The 19,605-nt window shown below is 43.6% G+C and overlaps 2 protein-coding genes across 7 annotated transcripts in view; both read left to right on the top strand.

Annotated features, from left to right (window-relative positions):
- The first annotated feature begins 54 nt into the window (after nt 1-54).
- Nucleotides 55-14,356, top strand: opa3 (outer mitochondrial membrane lipid metabolism regulator OPA3). 2 transcript variants are annotated; one of them, XM_090219000.1, is made up of 3 exons: nt 76-297; nt 2,291-2,516; nt 8,885-14,356. In XM_090219000.1, exons 2-3 carry the CDS (start codon nt 2,324-2,326, stop codon nt 9,274-9,276), a joined length of 585 nt encoding a protein of 194 aa, XP_090075126.1. In that variant the 5' UTR covers nt 76-297; nt 2,291-2,323; the 3' UTR covers nt 9,277-14,356. The 2 variants fall into 2 exon arrangements, with proteins under 2 accessions (XP_090075127.1, XP_090075126.1); XM_090219001.1 differs by lacking the exon at nt 2,291-2,516 and having other exon boundaries at nt 55-297; nt 8,885-12,873.
- A 2,660-nt stretch (nt 14,357-17,016) lies between these two features.
- The window catches only part of hnrnpul1 (heterogeneous nuclear ribonucleoprotein U like 1), a 56,491-nt gene continuing 53,902 nt past the window's right edge, over nt 17,017-19,605 (top strand). For 4 of the 5 annotated variants that reach the window (XR_016491454.1, XR_016491455.1, XR_016491456.1 and 1 more), the window contains exons 1-2: nt 17,134-17,264; nt 17,788-18,059. Coding sequence is in view for 2 of the 5 variants with exons in the window: in XM_090218997.1 (XP_090075123.1) it covers nt 17,822-18,059 (238 nt within the window). In the remaining 3 variants the exon portion in view is untranslated. Of the gene's footprint in view, nt 17,265-17,787; nt 18,060-19,605 lie in introns of all 5 variants that reach the window. The other variant, XM_090218998.1, reaches the window with a different exon arrangement.

Genomic DNA, 19,605 nt, shown 5'->3' with positions numbered 1-19,605 from the left:
GGAAATTAAACAAGAACAAACCTACAGGGAGACTGAGGAGGAGTGGTATGAACCGACCTACCGAGACGACGCCCCAACGGAAGAATAACTATGGGCATCAGTGCTAAAGGAACTAACATTGGACTAAGTGCTACTTAATACGTAATGCAATGTCACTCTGTGTTAAGATAGATTGCACTCCCGAACATCTTTCTCCAAACTGAGTGTCTAAAAGAGGTATAAAAGGAGGAGAGATCAGTGCCTAGGCATGATCCTCTACCCATATGATTTGGATATCATAGAGAATCATCAGACCAGGTAAATTACTTTTACTATACTCTGTTTGTATTGACTACTTTGATCTCAAGGCGCGAGCAAACTATAGACTGGTATATCTTAAATAATTGTGTTGTATTACGCACCTCTATAAAAAGAATAAGTGAACAAGATTGTGCACGAGAGAACTTCGCCCATCCACAATGCGAGGTGTGGAGAACTCTTGATAGCAACAACGTTCCATCTTTGGTGCGTCAGTAACAATCGCAGTTCGGCAAGAATGAAAAAGCCCAGAAATAGTTAAAGCCTCGTAGTAGCCAAAGGTCGATAAGAAGGAATCAATATCTAAACAGTAGGCAGTAAAAACCATAGGAAATTCGGACTAAATAAGAAGATTATAGTATTATAAACAGCAGAAGGCTGCAAAAATATTACTACTCTTATAGAGACCAGGGGAAGGACCAGGGGAATAGAGCGTCAAGGTAAATATTACTACTCTTATAGAGACCAGGGGAAGGACCAGGGGAATAGAGCGTCAAGGTAAATATTACTACTCTTATAGAGACCAGGGGAATAGAGCTTCAAGGTAAATATTACTACTCTTATAGAGACCAGGGGAAGGACCAGGGGAATAGAGCGTCAAGGTAAATATTACTACTCTTATAGAGACCAGGGGAAGGACCAGGGGAATAGAGCTTCAAGGTAAATATTACTACTCTTATAGAGACCAGGGGAAGGACCAAGGGAATAGAGCTTCAAGGTAAATATTACTACTCTTATAGAGACCAAGGGAATAGAGCTTCAAGGTAAATATATGAGTGTTTGCTTTGTTTAAAGAGTCATAAAGAAGTGTGTTAAAAGCTTTTTACCTTTGCAAAATATTACGTGGCATAGCATAGCGCATTAAGGATTGATTGAGCATTATGGATGTATTAGGAAACTGTAGAACCATTGAATTGTAATAATGTGTATAAGACCAAAAACAGAGTGACTTAATAAAAGCTTGAAACTTTGACAACTAGGCCAGATTAACGATCTGGAGAGCAAACGCCTCTGACACTCTCACTGAACAGAAAGTGACCCTGGTTATAGGTTAAAGTGATTGCACTAAAGAATATTTCACTGTGTGGACAATAATATATCTTTGGACAAGTCAAATACATATAACAATACTAGTTTCCCAGTGACTACTAGCTGACGAGCATAATAACTAACAGAAGATGAGTTATTAGGTATTGATATATAAGAGAAGAGGACCCAAGGTAAGGGAGTATAGGAAGAGTCTATAAACATAAAGTAATAAAGTCCTCATCTATCCAAGGCCCCACACTAGACCGGGAAATAAGGGAGTGACAACGTGAACGAAGGAACAAACCCAACTCACGCGAAGGGCCATTACGAATACATAGAAGAGTTGGTAGGGCCGCATGGCAAGGCCCTTGTTACACCGAAGTGACAAAAGTCAGCACCGTGACACTTAAAAAGTTTTGGTTTATTTTCATTTTCTGTTTTGGAGTTCCCCTATCCAGTAGGGGGCGGCAATACACCGTTTCCGGTGTATTCAGCCCTTAAAGCACCACCAAAGAAGAGTTTCCTTGGCAGTTGCAGAGAGGTATTTGGGTGTGTGAGACTTGACATCAGAAGAATTACAGGGTGTGTCCCATCCTTTCAGAATTGTTTTGTTTTTTAAACTAGGAAAGTCAGTTAAGAAAAAAAAGTCATATTTACAATGATGGCCTACAACAACCAAACAACGCTGTGCCAATTGTGGGCCACCCAATCATAGCCAGTTAGTGATAGAGCCTGGATTTGAACCAGGGTGTTGTGAAATCTCAAGCACTGAGATACAGTGCCTTAGACCACTGTGCCACTTGAGAGCCCAGTTAGGACTAGGGTTGGCCTGACTTAATAGATTAAAATAGTGCAGTAGAGTCTTTTTTTTTTTAATTTTAGAATTTATTTTGTGATTATTGTGTTAGGGTATTTGTTTATTTATTTATTTTTTCAAGCAAAGTATAAAGGAGTTGTACTCCAGTCTAGTAGGTGGCGGTAATTCAACATTTATTGGATGCCAACCACCGTTAAACCTCAACGAAGAAGAAGGAGTGTTTCCGTCAAGATGGCTGTCGGTGCCTTCCCCATCGCCAAGCTCCTCTACCTCGGTGTACGGCAGCTCAGCAAGCCCGTAGCCAACAGGCTCAAGGCCGGGGCTCTCCGGAGCGAGTTCTTCAAGACATATGTTTGTCTTCCACCGGGACAGAGTAAGTCATTTAGTTTCATTGAAGCTACGGACTGAGTGGTTCTGTTAAACGGGAGGTTGGGGAGAGTCGAAGGACGGGAGGGTCATGTAATAGTTAACCAATAGAATTCACCTGTCACTGCCGCTAGGCCAATAGTTTACATGGGCATGATCGTGAAGAACGCCCATTTGTGACTTTTGGTGATTGAAATGGAAATGGTCCAATGATACAGTAGGTACGTCAGTCAGGAGGATTATCCAGCGAACCATGTAGCCAATTGGAGCGCGGTTAAAATTAATGAGTGCAGGACTCTTTCGTTTGTCATTGAGGTTGTCTGTAGGAAATGAAATGTTAAGTGTTTTTTTTTTATTACGAATGAACTGTACATTTTGTTTTACATTACATTGACCTCCAGCAGTAGTATTACACTATTAGCTATGTCACTATAGATTAAAAGATTCAGATCAATTTTGCATGGCTTCCTTTTTTGTCGGCCCCGCCTCCTCCTTCTGTGGGGGTTATTGGCAGTCGGCATCCAACGTTATAGTGCATTATCGCCACCTACTGTACTGGAGCGCCCCTGCCTGTGTACTGGAGGAGGCCTAGCATTAACCAATATAAAGAAGGGTTCCTACAGATGCAGGAATGCCCTGAATTGCGGGTTGCAGTTGCACCCTGCTATTCTGGATGAGCCGTGTTTACAACCTCTGTTATTGTCTCTGTGAAGTTTGAGTTTACCTAGTGAACTCCTCTGTCACTGCATCACAGATAGAACAAGGAGCCAGATGTTTCACTGATTTTTGTATAAATCTGAAGCTTCCGGTTGGAATTTCCACTCCCCACCAAATATGGCGAGGAGAAGGAAGCCCAGTGGGAGAGTATGGCGTGAGATGGAACTGGGCTGGCATTCTGCTGATTTTATTCACGTTGAAGAAAAGCCTGCTCTTAAATTTTTATTTTCTGTCACAAACAAAGTGCACTAAGTTTTGTAGACGTGACCTTTTGCCAAAAGTTTAAATGGCGTTGTTTACAAGGTGTGCAAGGGCGACTTCAGTTATTACACACGCGAACGACAGAGAAGTGAATGGATACATGCTAGAAAGCACCAATAGGATCTCATTAGGTTGTTATACACACTATGCTTCATGTACTCGCGTTGAAAACACAGATGTACTATCTTGGTTTAGCTATAAATATCTTTGGCGGCGTTGTGTTCTTACAACTGTATAGTTGATACATGGGCTGGCCAGACCATAATGCTGGGACACCAGCGACTGATCACCCGTTGTTGGCAGGGGGTAGTTAGCCTAAGAATGGACTCAATGTTATTCCTTATAGTCCAAGGACCTTAGATGTTCTGTCTTAGACGTGAATTGGCTCTCTGGCAGCCCAGACAGTCAAATGCTCCCATCTGAATCGATTCTCAATTGTGGTACGTTTCTAGAAATAAAGCTCTCCTACTTTCATATCACGTTAGTTGCCGTCAACAGTCGTTTTCAGTAGCTGGGTTTCTATCCAAATGGCGACCAACTTATTTGTCTTCTTCTTGTGAATATTCTAAAATCTTCGTTAAGAAAATATGCCAATGGTCCCACCAGAGGTGTATTTGCACCAAACTGACCTGTTGCGGATAAAAAAGCAGAGCGTGATGATGTAGTGCACACAAAAATGTAGTTTTTCACTTAAGTTTTCATGTCCTGAATCCAAATCTCAGAGAGCCAATTCACTTCTAAGACAGAACATCTAAGGTCCTTGGACTATAAGGAATAACATTGAGCTCCTTGAGTCCATTCTTAGGCTAACTACCCCCTGCCAACAACGGGTGATCAGTCGCTGGTGTCCCAGCATTATGGTCTGGCCAGCCCATGTATCAACTATACAGTTGTAAGAACACAACGCCGCCAAAGATATTTATAGCTAAACCAAGATAGTACATCTCTGTTTTCAATGTGAGTACATGAAGCATAGTGTGTATAACAACCTAATGAGATCCTATTGGTGCTTTCTAGCATGTATCCATTTACTTCTCTGTCGTTCGCGTGTGTAATAACTCAAGTCGCCCTTGCACACCTTGTAAACAACGCCATTTAAACTTTTGGCAAAAGGTCACGTCTACAAAACTTAGTGCACTGACTTGTTGCGGATAAAAAGCAGAGCGTGATGATGTAGTGCACACAAAATGTAGTTTTTCACTTAAGTTTTCATGTCCTGAATCCAAATCTCTACAGTTCAGTGTTTCTCCACTTTAAACTCTACTGTTTTGTCGGGAAAAACTGTTGTGTTTAAATAGCAAATGTGCCTCCTCTGGTCTTGGCTTGTGGTCTCCAGCCCAACAGCTCACAGATACAGCACTGGTAGGCTAGTCTACATGACGATGATGATGATTATTATGGGTAAGAGAGGTTTGTTCTATACAGGGCTGGTTCTATACAGGGCTGGCAGATACAGTACTGGTAGGCTAGTCTACATGACGATGATGATTATTATGGGTAAGAGAGGTTTGTTCTATACAGGGCTGGTTCTATACAGGGCTGGCAGATACAGTACTGGTCGGCTAGTCTACATAACGATGATGATTATTATGGGTAAGGGAGGGAATATTTGTATTTGTCAAACGGCAGACGAGCATCGATCTTCGTGTCACCAGAATCAGACACTTGATATTTATTGGAATGGAGCATCATCATCACCATACACTGTCATCATCATCATCACCATACACTGTCATCATCATCATCACCATACACTGTCATCATCATCATCACCATACACTGTCATCATCATCACCATACACTGTCATCATCATCACCATACACTGTCATCACCATACACTGTCATCACCATACACTGTCATCATCATCACCACACACGGTCATCATCATCATCACCATACACTGTCATCACCATACACTGTCATCATCACACACTGTCATCATCATTACCACCATACACTGTCATCATCACCATACACTGTCATCATCACCATACACTGTTATCGTCACCATACACTGTCATCGTCACCATACACTGTCATCATCATTACCACCATACACTGTCATCATCATACACTATTATCATTACCACCATACACTGTCATCGTCACCATACACTGTCATCACCATACACTGTCATCATCATACACTGTCATCATCATACACTGTCATAGTCACCATACACTGTTGTCACCATACTGTCATCATCATCATCACCATACACTGTCATCATCATCATACACTGTCATCACCATACACTGTCATAGTCACCATACACTGTCGTCACCATACTGTCATCATCATCACCATACACTGTCATCATCATCATCATACACTGTCATCACCATACACTGTCATAGTCACCATACACTGTCGTCACCATACACTGTCATCATCACCGTACACTGTCATCGTCACCGTACACTGTCATCACCATACACTGTCATCACCATACTGTCATCATCATCATCACCATACACTGTCATCGTCATCACCATACACTGTCATCACCATACACTGTCTCATCATCATCACCATACACTGTCATCGTCATCACCATACACGGTCATCGTCATCACCATACACTGTCATCACCATACACTGTCATCACCATACACTGTCATCACCATACACTGTCATCACCATACACTGTCATCACCATACACTGTCATCACCATACACTGTCATCGTCATCACCATACACGGTCATCGTCATCACCATACACTGTCATCACCATACACTGTCTCATCATCATCACCATACACTGTCATCGTCATCACCATACACGGTCATCGTCATCACCATACACTGTCATCACCATACACTGTCTCATCATCATCACCATACACTGTCATCGTCATCGCCACCATACACTGTCATCGCCACCATACACTGTCTCATCATCATCACCATACACTGTCATCGTCGTCACCATACACTGTCATCATCGCCACCATACACTGTCATCGCCACCATACACTGTCATCGTCATCGCCACCATACACTGTCATGTACTCCATATTTACTTCAGGGTGGTGGTGGTTGGACTCCATATTTACTTCAGGGTGGTGGTGGTGGTGGTTGGACTCCATATTTACTTCAGGGTGGTGGTGGTGGTGGTGGTTGGACTCCATATTTACTTCAGGGTGGTGGTGGTGGTGGTGGTTGGACTCCATATTTACTTCAGGGTGGTGGTGGTGGTTGGACTCCATATTTACTTCAGGGTGGTGGTGGTGGTGGTTGGACTCCATATTTACTTCAGGGTGGTGGTGGTGGTGGTTGGACTCCATATTTACTTCAGGGTGGTGGTGGTGGTGGTTGGACTCCATATTTACTTCAGGGTGGTGGTGGTGGTGGTTGGACTCCATATTTACTTCAGGGTGGTGGTGGTGGTGGTTGGACTCCATATTTACTTCAGGGTGGTGGTGGTGGTGGTGGTTGGACTCCATATTTACTTCAGGGTGGTGGTGGTGGTTGGACTCCATATTTACTTCAGGGTGGTGGTGGTGGTTGGACTCCATATTTACTTCAGGGTGGTGGTGGTGGTTGGACTCCATATTTACTTCAGGGTGGTGGTGGTTGGACTCCATATTTACTTCAGGGTGGTGGTGGTGGTGGTTGGACTCCATATTTACTTCAGGGTGGTGGTGGTGGTTGGACTCCATATTTACTTCAGGGTGGTGGTGGGGGTGGTTGGACTCCATATTCAGGGTGGTGGTGGTGGTGGTTGGACTCCATATTTACTTCAGGGTGGTGGTGGTTGGACTCCATATTTACTTCAGGGTGGTGGTGGTGGTGGTTGGACTCCATATTTACTTCAGGGTGGTGGTGGTGGGTGGACTCCATATTTACTTCAGGGTGGTGGTGGAGGTGGTGGTTGGACTTCATATTTACTTCAGGGTGGTGGTGGGACTCCATATTTACTTCAGGGTGGTGGTGGTGGTGGTTGGACTCCATATTTACTTCAGGGTGGTGGTGGTGGTGGTTGGACTCCATATTTACTTCAGGGTGGTGGTGGTGGTGGTTGGACTCCATATTTACTTCAGGGTGGTGGTGGTTGGACTCCATATTTACTTCAGGGTGGTGGTGGTTGGACTCCATATTTACTTCAGGGTGGTGGTGGTTGGACTCCATATTTACTTCAGGGTGGTGGTGGTTGGACTCCATATTTACTTCAGGGTGGTGGTGGTGGTGGTTGGACTCCATATTTACTTCAGGGTGGTGGTGGTGGTGGTTGGACTCCATATTTACTTCAGGGTGGTGGTGGTGGTGGTTGGACTCCATATTTACTTCAGGGTGGTGGTGGTGGTTGGACTCCATATTTACTTCAGGGTGGTGGTGGTGGTTGGACTCCATATTTACTTCAGGGTGGTGGTGGTTGGACTCCATATTTACTTCAGGGTGGTGGTGGTTGGACTCCATATTTACTTCAGGGTGGTGGTGGTGGTGGTGGTTGGACTCCATATTTACTTCAGGGTGGTGGTGGTGGTTGGACTCCATATTTACTTCAGGGTGGTGGTGGGGGTGGTTGGACTCCATATTTACTTCAGGGTGGTGGTGGTGGTGGTTGGACTCCATATTTACTTCAGGGTGGTGGTGGTGGTTGGACTCCATATTTACTTCAGGGTGGTGGTGGGGGTGGTTGGACTCCATATTTACTTCAGGGTGGTGGTGGTGGTGGTTGAACTCCATATTTACTTCAGGGTGGTGGTGGTGGGTGGACTCCATATTTACTTCAGGGTGGTGGTTGGACTCCATATTTACTTCAGGGTGGTGGTGGTGGTGGTTGGACTCCATATTTACTTCAGGGTGGTGGTGGTGGTGGTTGGACTCCATATTTACTTCAGGGTGGTGGTGGTGGTGGTTGGACTCCATATTTACTTCAGGGTGGTGGTGGTTGGACTCCATATTTACTTCAGGGTGGTGGTGGGTGGACTCCATATTTACTTCAGGGTGGTGGTGGTGGTGGTTGGACTCCATATTTACTTCAGGGTGGTGGTGGTGGTGGTTGGACTCCATATTTACTTCAGGGTGGTGGTGGTGGTGGTGGTGGTTGGACTCCATATTTACTTCAGGGTGGTGGTGGTGGTTGGACTCCATATTTACTTTTACTGACACAAAAAGGCCTGTTGGTGCGTCCACATGTAGACGCCAGCGTGTCACACAGTGCTGCCAAAACAAAGATCTATACCTACGCAGGAGGCATTTCTCACGCGATACAAAACATGGGATTTACTATCTTTAAAAAAAAAAAAGGAATTTTCTCTTATTTTTTTTTTTTCTTCCCCTGGGTAAATATCAGCCTGTGTGTCGCTGGGCTTGAACCTGGCTTATGGTCTTACCACCTGTTGTATAAAATAGTAATGGCACCGGTTCTCTCTTCCCTCCCGCTCTAGTTTACCACTGGGTGGAGATGAGGACCAAGATGAGGATCATGGGTTTTCGGGGTTCCACCATCAAGCCCCTGAACGAAGAGGCGGCAGCAGAGCTGGGTGCAGAGCTGCTGGGGGAGGCCATCATCTTCATCGTCGGAGGGGGGTGTATGATCCTAGAGTACAGTAGACAAGCGGCCAACTCTAAGAGGAAGGAAGAAGAGCTGAGTCACACCATTGGCAGTCTGCAGACACAGATAGGAGAGCTGACCTTGAACACAGAGACACTGGATGCCAGGCTAAGGGAGGTCAACAGGCTGCTGCTCTCCTTACCACCTCCTGTTACCATGCAAGTTCCTGTTTCGGATCCTGCTACCACTCTGGCTTCCTCTTCTGTGGATCCCAGTCAAAAGTGATACCTGTGTAATTTCTGAATTAGCCTGGTGGTCGTCAGATCGGTTTGCCTTTAGCCAAGTTCTCACTCATGTCATACCTAACCTTTTCATATCTGTCTCTCTCTCTCAATGTAGTGTTGTCAGACGAGAATAAAGGACTCTACACACACACACACACACACTCTGCAAACGGAGCGACGGAGATCCGTTTGTGTCGATCCCTGCTTACTTTTGTGCGGCTGAATTTATGGAGTGGACCGTGTGTGTGTGTGTGGAGTCCTTTCCGTCTAGGATATGATGCCACACGAGTCAGCTGTTGGCTAAAACAGACAGATCTCTGTCCGCCAGGTTATGTCTGTTAATAAAAGGACTGTGACACTTAACCGTGTGCTTCCCAGATGAAACAGTCTGTGCATATATTATGTTTGCTTTGGTCTTTGGCAGGTGCTGGTTTTTTTCGGCTGTTCATTTATTTTTTCTTCTTGAGGCAAAAGTCTATGTTCAGTACTCCCTAGTAGGAACTATTGACCATATTCTTCAATGAAGTGTTTGTCATTCAAGTAGCCTCTGCTGAGATGTTCTCGTTTTCAGGAGAAATGGAAAGAGGGCGGGCATTAACAAAGCAATACCATCTTAACTCCGCCTCCGCATTTACCGGATTGGTTGAACAGTGCAGAAGAGAACCTCCCACCGACAGTTTTCTATTCTCCTGGTCAAGACTAGCTTTCATGCACATGTTTTCAATTGAGAAATACAGAACCAAACATCTGTTAGATGGGGAAATTGAGCAACTTAAGACTTCCTCTGGGGGAAAAAATGTCAACATTTTATTACAGATTTCTTGATTTCTGTCTGGTTAATTTGATCTGTTTTGAGGGAAGTGTTACTGGGTATGTTGCTACGGTGGCTCAAAAGGGACAAACCGCAGTGTAGATCCACTTTTTTTTTCTCCCCCCTAATTTTTCAAGTGATGTTCATTAAGGCGAGCAGATGTTTGCTGAGTTCTGCTAGATGCAAACCGACCCTCTATGCAGATGCCTTTATCAGTTAAGTGGAGAGAAGTGCAACCACAACACAGTACTGTCTGTCTGCTGCTATATATATATATATATATATAAAGGATTTCCTGTAGAGCTGGGTGTGAGTGGACCTGATTCTAATTACTGGGGGGTTTTGCTGTGTGTCAGGGGCTGCTGCTGGAGCAATGACTCGCTGGCATATAGTGTATTCATTTTTTTTGGGGGGGGGGTTCAATGCTTTATTTAACACTGAACACATTTTTTTTTTTTTAAACACAACATGTAAAGTGTTTCATGAGCTGAAATAAAAAAAAATCCCCCAAATTTTTCCACACACACACACACACACACACACACAGCTTATTTCTCTAAAATGTTGTGCGTGAATTCGTTTACATTCCTGTTAGTGAGCGTTTTCTCGTTTGCCAAGATTAATCCATCCACCTGAAAGGTGTGGCATATCAAGAAGCTGATTAAACCGCATGATCGTTACACCGGTGCACCTTGTGCTGGGGGACGTTAAAAGGCCACTTTTTAAAATGTGCTGTTTTGTCACAAAACACAATGACACAGATTTGTATTTATTAATTTTACCAGGCAAGTCAGTTAAGAACATATTGTTATTTTCAATGACAGCCTTGGAACAGTGGGTTAATTGCCTGTTCAAGGGGCAGAATGACAGATTTGTACCTTGTCAGCTCGGGGATTCGAACTTGCAACCTTTCGGTTACTAGTCCAACACTCTAACCACTAGGCTACCCTGATTTTTGAGGGAGTGTGAAATTGGCATGCTGACTGCAGGAATGTCCACCGGAGCGGTTGCCAGACAATTGAATGTTAATTTATCTAGCCCAGGTCATATGATTTATCTACCATAAACTGTCTCCAATATATTTTTGAGGTTATTTGTCAATACGTCCAACCGGCCCCACAACCACAGACCACGTATAACCACACCAGCTCAGGACCTCCACATCAGGCTTCTTCACCTGCGGGATCGTCTGAGGTGGGGTGCTGAGGAGTATTTCTTTTTTTTTGGCCCTTTTGTGGGGCAAAACTCATTCTGATTAGCTGGGCCCGCCTCCGGGCCCGCCTCCCCAGTGGGCCCGCCTCCCCAGTCATGTTAAATCCAGAGATTAGGGCCTAATGAGTTTATTTCAATTGACTGATTTCTTTATATGAACTGTAACTCAGTAAAATCTTTGAAATTGTTGCATGTTGCGTTTTAATATTTTTGTTCAGTTTTATTATTTATATATATATAAATAAACACTACGACAGCCCAACTCCAGTCCCCATGTCCTGGACAAGGGAACTGTTTCAACACACCACATTTCAGTGTCTGGTTGAAACGAAGCACCTATATTAAACCTATATAAACCTATATCAAACCTGATTGGTTTGGCTTGGTGATAGAGTGACTGCATGGGGATCTATTATGCTTAGACGAGGAGGAGACCATGTGACATAACCAGGAAACACTGTCATATAGGGCCAGTGTTTCCTGGTCCCTCCTCCAGTCCCCCCAAAAGCCCAACTCCAGTCCTCCAGTACCCCCAAAAGCCCAACTCCAGTCCCCCCAAAAGCCCAACTCCAGTCCCCCCAAAAGCCCAACTCCAGTCCTCCAGTCCCCCCAAAAGCCCAACTCCAGTCCTCCAGTCTGCCCAAAAGCCCAACTCCAGTCCTCCAGTCCCCCCAAAAGCACAACTCCAGTCCTCCAGTACCCCCAAAAGCCCAACTCCAGTCCTCCAGTACCCCCAACAGCCCAACTCCAGTCCTCCAGTACCCCCAAAAGCCCAACTCCAGTCCTCCAGTACCCCCAACAGCCCAACTCCAGTCCTCCAGTACCCCCAACAGCCCAACTCCAGTCCTCCAGTACCCCCAACAGCCCAACTCCAGTCCTCCAGTACCCCCAACAGCCCAACTCCAGTCCCCCCAAAAGCCCAACTCCAGTACCCCTAACAGCCCAACTCCAGTCCCCCCAATAGCCCAACTCCAGTCCCCCCAACAGCCCAACTCCAGTCCTCCAGTACCCCCAACAGCCCAACTCCAGTCCTCCAGTACCCCCAACAGCCCAACTCCAGTCCTCCAGTACCCCCAACAGCCCAACTCCAGTCCTCCAGTACCCTCAACAGCCCAACTCCAGTCTTCCAGTACCCCCAACAGCCCAACTCCAGTCCTCCAGTACCCTCAACAGCCCAACTCCAGTCTTCCAGTACCCCCAACAGCCCAACTCCAGTCCTCCAGTACCCTCAACAGCCCAACTCCAGTCTTCCAGTACCCCCAACAGCCCAACTCCTGTCCTCCGGTACCCCCACTCATTTTTTGTTGTTGGCCCAGATGACAAATTCCTCTGATTCAACTAATTGTGGATGAAGTGGAATCGGGTGTGCTTGTTTGGGGCTACAACAACAATGTGTTCTGTGGTAGGACTGGAGGAAACGCTGCTATATGGGGTGGAAAAACTACTCAAATATCATTCTGTAGTAAAAGTGAAGATATTTTAATAGAAAATTACTACTTGAGTAAAAGTATTTGGTTTTAAATATACTTAAGTATCAAAAGTATGAATCATTAAAAATTCCTTATATTAAGAAAACCAGATGGCACAATTGTCTTGTTTTTTGTTTTCGCATAGCAAGGGTCACATTCCAACACTCAGACATGATTTAAAAACAACGCAGTTGTGTTTAGTGAGTCCTCCAGATCAGAGCCAGTAGGGATGACCAGGGATGTTCTCTGTTTAGTGAGTCCTCCAGATCAGAGGCAGTAGGGATGATCAGGGATGTTCTCTGTTTAGTGACTCCTCCAGATCAGAGGCAGTAGGGATGACCAGGGATGTTCTCTGTTTAGTGAGTCTGTCAGATCAGAGGCAGTAGGGATGACCAGGGATGTCCTCTGTTTAGTGAGTCTGTCAGATCAGAGGCAGTAGGGATGACCAGGGATGTTCTATGTTTAGTGAGTCCTCCAGATCAGAGGCAGTAGGGATGATCAGGGATGTTCTCTGTTTAGTGACTCCTCCAGATCAGAGGCAGTAGGGATGACCAGGGATGTTCTCTGTTTAGTGTGTCCACCAGATCAGAGGCAGTAAGGATAACCAGGAATGTTCTCTGTTTAGTGAGTCTGTCAGATCAGAGGCAGTAGGGATGACCAGGGATGTTCTCTGTTTAGTGAGTCTGTCAGATCAGAGGCAGTAGGGATGACCAGGGATGTTCTCTATTTAGTGAGTCCTCCAGATCAGAGGCAGTAGGGATGACCAGGGATGTTCTCTATTTAGTGAGTCCTCCAGATCAGAGGCAGTAGGGATGACCAGGGATGTTCGCTTGATAAGTATGTGAATTGGACCATTTTCTGTCCTGCTAAACATTCAAAATGTACTTTTGGGTGTCAGGGAAAATGTAGTGGAGTAAAAATTACCAAATTTTCATTAGGAATGTAGTGGAGTAAAAAGTCAAATATATAAATGATAAAAGTACAGATACCCCCCCCCCCCCAAAAATGCCTTAAGTACTTTACACCATTGATGGGTGCTTGGACCCAGGTAGGGAGGGTGTTTTATAACTCCTTGCACGACAGTATGACACAGGGAAACTAACTGGCAATAATATTTGCTGAAAATAATATTTGCTGACTTGAAAATTTGAAATTTGTACATTTAACTACATCAATTGTTGCCCACCTTATTTTACTATGGTTCTGACTTAGCTAAAATGCTCTCCTAGCCTGCTATGAAAAGTCACTTCCTGGTTGTGGCTGTACGCCATCTTGTCCCAAGGTTTTCCCAAACTCTTTTTTTTGTTGTTGCCATAGATCTACACAGCTGATTCAAATAATCAACGAATCATCAAGCTTTGATCATTTGAATCAACTGTGTCGTGTTAGGGGGCAAAAACTCAAATGTGCACACCTTGGGGTCCCGAGGACCTTGGGAAACGCTGATCTAGTCACAACTCTGTATCATTGTCTTGACTCACTGTGTGAATTCCTTCCCTAGTTGGTGATGTACTGTGACATGTGTAAAAAAATATATATACAAAAATTGCTGTATATGAATGAGTATAAAATAAAGTGAAATGTTCTAATCATTTGTTCTTTGCAGTTTGTTGTTATAAAACCGTACAATATTGCTTAGATTGACAAATGTATTCAAGGCCTAAAATGGTGGGTATGTTCAACGATTGGCCAGAAGGTGGCGGTAGTGCGTGTGTTGTTGATGACATCCGCTATCTGCAGTGTTGCCATGTTCGCGGTTTCCGGCTAAATTTGGCTACTTTGAAAACGATATCTCGGGTGGAAATGTACTGGTTGCGGGGTTTTTCTAACAGTTGTGGGTAGGCTATTTAGATTGTCATTATGGAGACATCTATTTCAAACACGTTTTCCGTAAAACATATGAATTACGCTAGAACTGACGCACATCAATAAATAATGGGGACAAAGCACTGGAAAACGAATTTGGGCGCACTAGAGCCCCATTACATAAATTCGTTAGGAGGTGGTTTAAACTACATTATAATGTTGACTTTGCTTAAAGAAAACGGTATGGGGGGGGGGGGGGGGGCTGCTGCCCGAGTGGACATTTAACATAGAAGTTATGGAACTCCCTCACGTGGTTCGTTTTATGGGGGAAAGTCCTCAATTAAACGGATATTAAATGTGGAGAATGATCCATTTGCCTCCGTTGGCCATCAAGTAGCCTATTAATAAATATACCATGGTAGGCTGCCATGTGATACAATAAATATGTTGAAATGACGGAGTCATTGCAAATCAATGTGCCACCTTGTGTAGTCTACCTGGAGCTGTCGAACTTATTTAATAAATATGCTATAATTTAGCCTTATGTTAGTATGCAATTATTAATGGACATGTTTCGTTAATTCATTTTAAGTTATTTAAGCTCTATCGCAATTGCTGATCATTTAGAACGCATTAGATTGACTGTGACAGTCAGATCAGGCTACAGGGGAAACAAATTCAAAACAATAAACACTGCCTGTTGTTGACAAGCATATTCAGTATATATACATATTATTAATATTTCATTCAATGATTGAAATTATGACCCCATCCTCAGTAGCCTATTCAAGCAGTCTATTGGGGAAACAACAATTTCTTACCTCAAAATCCCCTCGCTATTCATGTTGAATACATTTGTCTGTTTGAACTAAGTGAGCTGCTAAATCGTTCTGTTTATATCTTGACTACATCTTGTCTAGTCTACCTGTAGTCTATCTGAAATGATATGTAGGCCAATCAGGGACTATAGGCTACCTTCCTTTATCCAAGTAAAATTGAATTACAATCATAAACCCAGATTTGAGTCTGCAGCCTATTGAAATGACAAGTCAATCACGCAAATGGACCATTTATAACGGTTTGCAGTCTTAACATCTGGCATAAAATAACAGCACAATTGCCGGAATTTAGCCTAGCGTGAGTTTAGTCATGTTCGTCCAAGTGGTTCTTGCTCAGAGATTTTGTGATCCTCTGTCCAACTTTCATCACTCAATCTCCCCAGTCGGATTTGAACAGATTGTTGATAAACCTGAATCGAGCCCTAAATGCAGATTGGGTGAAATCCCTGGTATATCAGTTCATATTAGTTGTTTTTTGTTTCACCTTTATTTAACTAGGCAAGTCAGTTAAGAACAAATTCTTATTTACAATGACGGCCTAGGAACAGTGGGTTAACTGGCCTAGGAACAGTGGGTTAACTGGTCTAGGAACAGTGGGTTAACTGGTCTAGGAACAGTGGGTTAACTGGCCTAGGAACAGTGGGTTAACTGGTCTAGGAACAGTGGGTTAACTGGTCTAGGAACAGTGGGTTAACTGGTCTAGGAACAGTGGGTTAACTGGTCTAGGAACAGTGGGTTAACTGGCCTAGGAACAGTGGGTTAACTGGTCTAGGAACAGTGGGTTAACTGGTCTAGGAACAGTGGGTTAACTGGTCTAGGAACAGTGGGTTAACTGGTCTAGGAACAGTGGGGTTAACTGGTCTAGGAACAGTGGGTTATGACGGCTTACCAAAAGGCCTCCTGCGGGGACGGGGGGCTGGGATTAAACAATAAAATAAATAAATACAATATATAAATATAAATAAATATAAATAAAGGACAAAACACACATCACAACACTACATAAAGAGAGGACTAAAGACAACAACATAGCAAGGCAGCAACACATTACAACACAGCATGGTAGCAACACAACATAACAGCAACATGGTAGCAACAACATGGTACCAGCACAAAACATGGTACAAACATTATTGGGCCCAGACAACAGCACAAAAGGTAGAGAGAACAATACATCACACAAAGCATATACCATGGGTATGACAGAAAAATAATACGTTTTACTGTTCTAATTAGGTTGGTAACCATTTTATAATAGCAACAAGGCACCCTGGGGATGTGTGGTATATGGCCAATATACCATTGTTAACGAATGTAACCAGGCACACCATGTTGCCTCATGCTTAAGAACAGCCCTTAGCCGTGGTATATTGGCCATATATAATTTTGTTTCTAATGTCGTGGTATATTGGCCATATACCACACCTCCTTGTGCCTTATTGCTTAATCATAGCAGTTTGACGAGTTAAATCGACATCCATTGATGAAAAACGATCTGTCAAGTTTAATAAGGACAAATGATATTTTCTCTTCCGGCATATTCAAATGCCTTTATTATGTCATGTCATAGCTCAACAATAATTATTATCTTGAGGAAACACTAATTTTGTTTCTAATGTCGATGCAACGATAACATTATGGAAAAGTGATTTTATTGTATAAATATGGCAACTCTTCGCTTGCTAAAAAACAACAACATTTGTGCCAGTTTCCAGGCCTTTGGTGCGGGTTTTGTGTTGCCATTGTGTTAGAAATTTGTGTTAGACCTGGCAACCTGCTTATCATAAATCCCATTCGAACAAGCGTCGGTCTGTATTTATAGGCCATTTTGAAGCAGGGGCATCGAGCAAAGGTACAAAACGAATGTTTTTTTAAATATATATATAAATATATTTGCTATTTCGCTCTATTTCATATTTGTATGTGCATATTTGTGTTTGCACGACGATGTATTTGTAACTTTAGCGGAACACTCCTCCTGCGCAGTGAAGCGTTTTCTCCACCTTGCACAACCAACTGTTATGCAGCTAGCGTTAGCATTAAGGCTAGCGGTCCTGTAGCTACATTTAGCAACTTTAATGTTATTCAGATAAGGTAAAATGACTGCTATCGATGGATTATGTTATCGAGGCAGACTTTCAGTTTATATTTGCGCTTGGGGTTGCATCTTTGGCCATCATAATCATTTAATAAGCAGTGTTTTACAGTGCATCATCCACCTAGCCAGTTGGCTAACAACAGTGCATGGTGCTATTATTGAAGTTGGCGCCAGTTTCATAGTGGACATAGCTAAACAGTGCTATACAGAATTCAACTCCAGGGTGCATTCTGTGCAATTACTTTTATTCATTGAGTTTTGTTTGTTATCTATGCAGAAATCTTTAGTAGTTGCATAGATCTCCATGCACCATGAGGAGTGCTGAGGTGAAGAAACTGAAAGTGAACGAGCTGAAAGAGGAGCTGCGTCGGCGATCCCTGGACACCAAGGGGCTGAAGGCGGACCTGGTGGAGCGGCTCAATGCGGCTCTGGAAGCGGAAGCTGCGGAGCCCGGTGGAGCTGCAAGGGGGACACCGGAGCACGAGCCGGAGGAGGAGCAGCGGGGAGATGGAGAGGAGGGATTTGGGGATGAAGGATACCCGAACAAAGGTAGAACTAGACAGACTTCCTATCTGTGCACATGGAATGTCAAGCAGGGAACATTTCCTTTGACATGTTTCTGGGGGGGGGTTAAAGGTCTTCGCCACATCGACCGATTTCCGTCATAAGGATTCTGGAGAGGTCGTTTCTGAGATCAGTTTAGATCCGCAGTAAAATCTCTGTGGACCACAGCAGCGCTGAACGCGGACAGCGGTGTGTAGACTACTGTAGCTGCTGGCAAAGTCATTCAAAGCCTTCGCTCAGGATGTAACTTTCAAGCAGTTTTGCGATGTTGTTATTAAAACAAAATCAGACAGTAGTTGACCTATTTACCTAGTCGGCTGTTGATGTGTGAGGGGGGGATCTATGATAAATAAAGTAATTATTTATATATTCATATTTATAATAAAATTATAATTATTAAGAGCAGATGGACAAACCCCATCCTTTCAGCCTATGTACATTTTATAGACCATTCTGCTTCATCAGTTGGGCTACAGGTGATAATGCTTATTATGGCTAAAAGCACCAATGCATGATCCAATATGTTAAAAGATTCATATAATTTTTAACTATATGTTATGGGACCCATTTCTGGAAGTGGAAAATATATTTTAGAGTGTTTCAGCATGATTTTATTTTCATACATTTTGAAGTAGAATTACCCTTTTAAAAAAGTCACCAGGATGGAGCTTCTCAGTCCTTCTACATAAATATTATCCCGGGGACCCCGGAGCCCCTAAGCAAGAGGACTGGAATTGGTCAAACTCGCAGTTTAACATTTTCCCAAAAGGCATAATGGTCATGACTTTGTTACATTAAAGGGGAGGTTAACATAGCCCCTGACAATAAGATCTGAGATCAACATACGATTCAGTCATGGAATTTCGTTATGCTTTAACCTCTGGGTACTGTATATTGTTGAGTACATGATAACAGTGCACGATGACAGTACACGATGACAGTGAATGATAACAGTGCACGATGACAGTACATGATGATAGTGAATGATAACAGTGAATGATGACAGTGAATTATGACAGTGAATTATGACAGTGCATGATGACAGTGCATGATAACAGTGAATGATGACAGTGCATGATAACAGTGAATGATGACAGTGCATGATGACAGTGCACGATGACAGTGCATGATGACAGTGCACGATGACAGTGCATGATGACAGTGCACGATGACAGTGCATGATAACAGTGAATGATAACAGTGAATGATGACAGTGAATGATGACAGTACATGATGACAGTGAATGATGACAGTGAATGATGACAGTACATGATGACAGTGAATGATGACAGTACATGATGACAGTACATGATGACAGTGCATGATGACAGTGCACGATGACAGTGCATGATAACTGCACGATAATAGTGCACGATGATAGTGCATATTCAACTGTTCTGCCTGTGGCTATGGAACCCTGACCTGTTCACCAGACGTGCTACCTGTCCCAGACCTGCTGTTTTCAACTCTCTAGAGACAGCAGGAGCGGTAGAGATACTCTGAATGATCGGCTATGAAAAGCCAACTGACA

This window comes from Oncorhynchus mykiss, chromosome 24 (genome assembly GCF_057628025.1).
Source record: "Oncorhynchus mykiss isolate SJ-2025 chromosome 24, ASM5762802v1, whole genome shotgun sequence".
NCBI lineage: Eukaryota > Metazoa > Chordata > Actinopteri > Salmoniformes > Salmonidae > Oncorhynchus > Oncorhynchus mykiss.
Note: the sequence above shows the minus strand (reverse complement) of the source record. Positions and strands in the feature narration are given on the sequence as shown.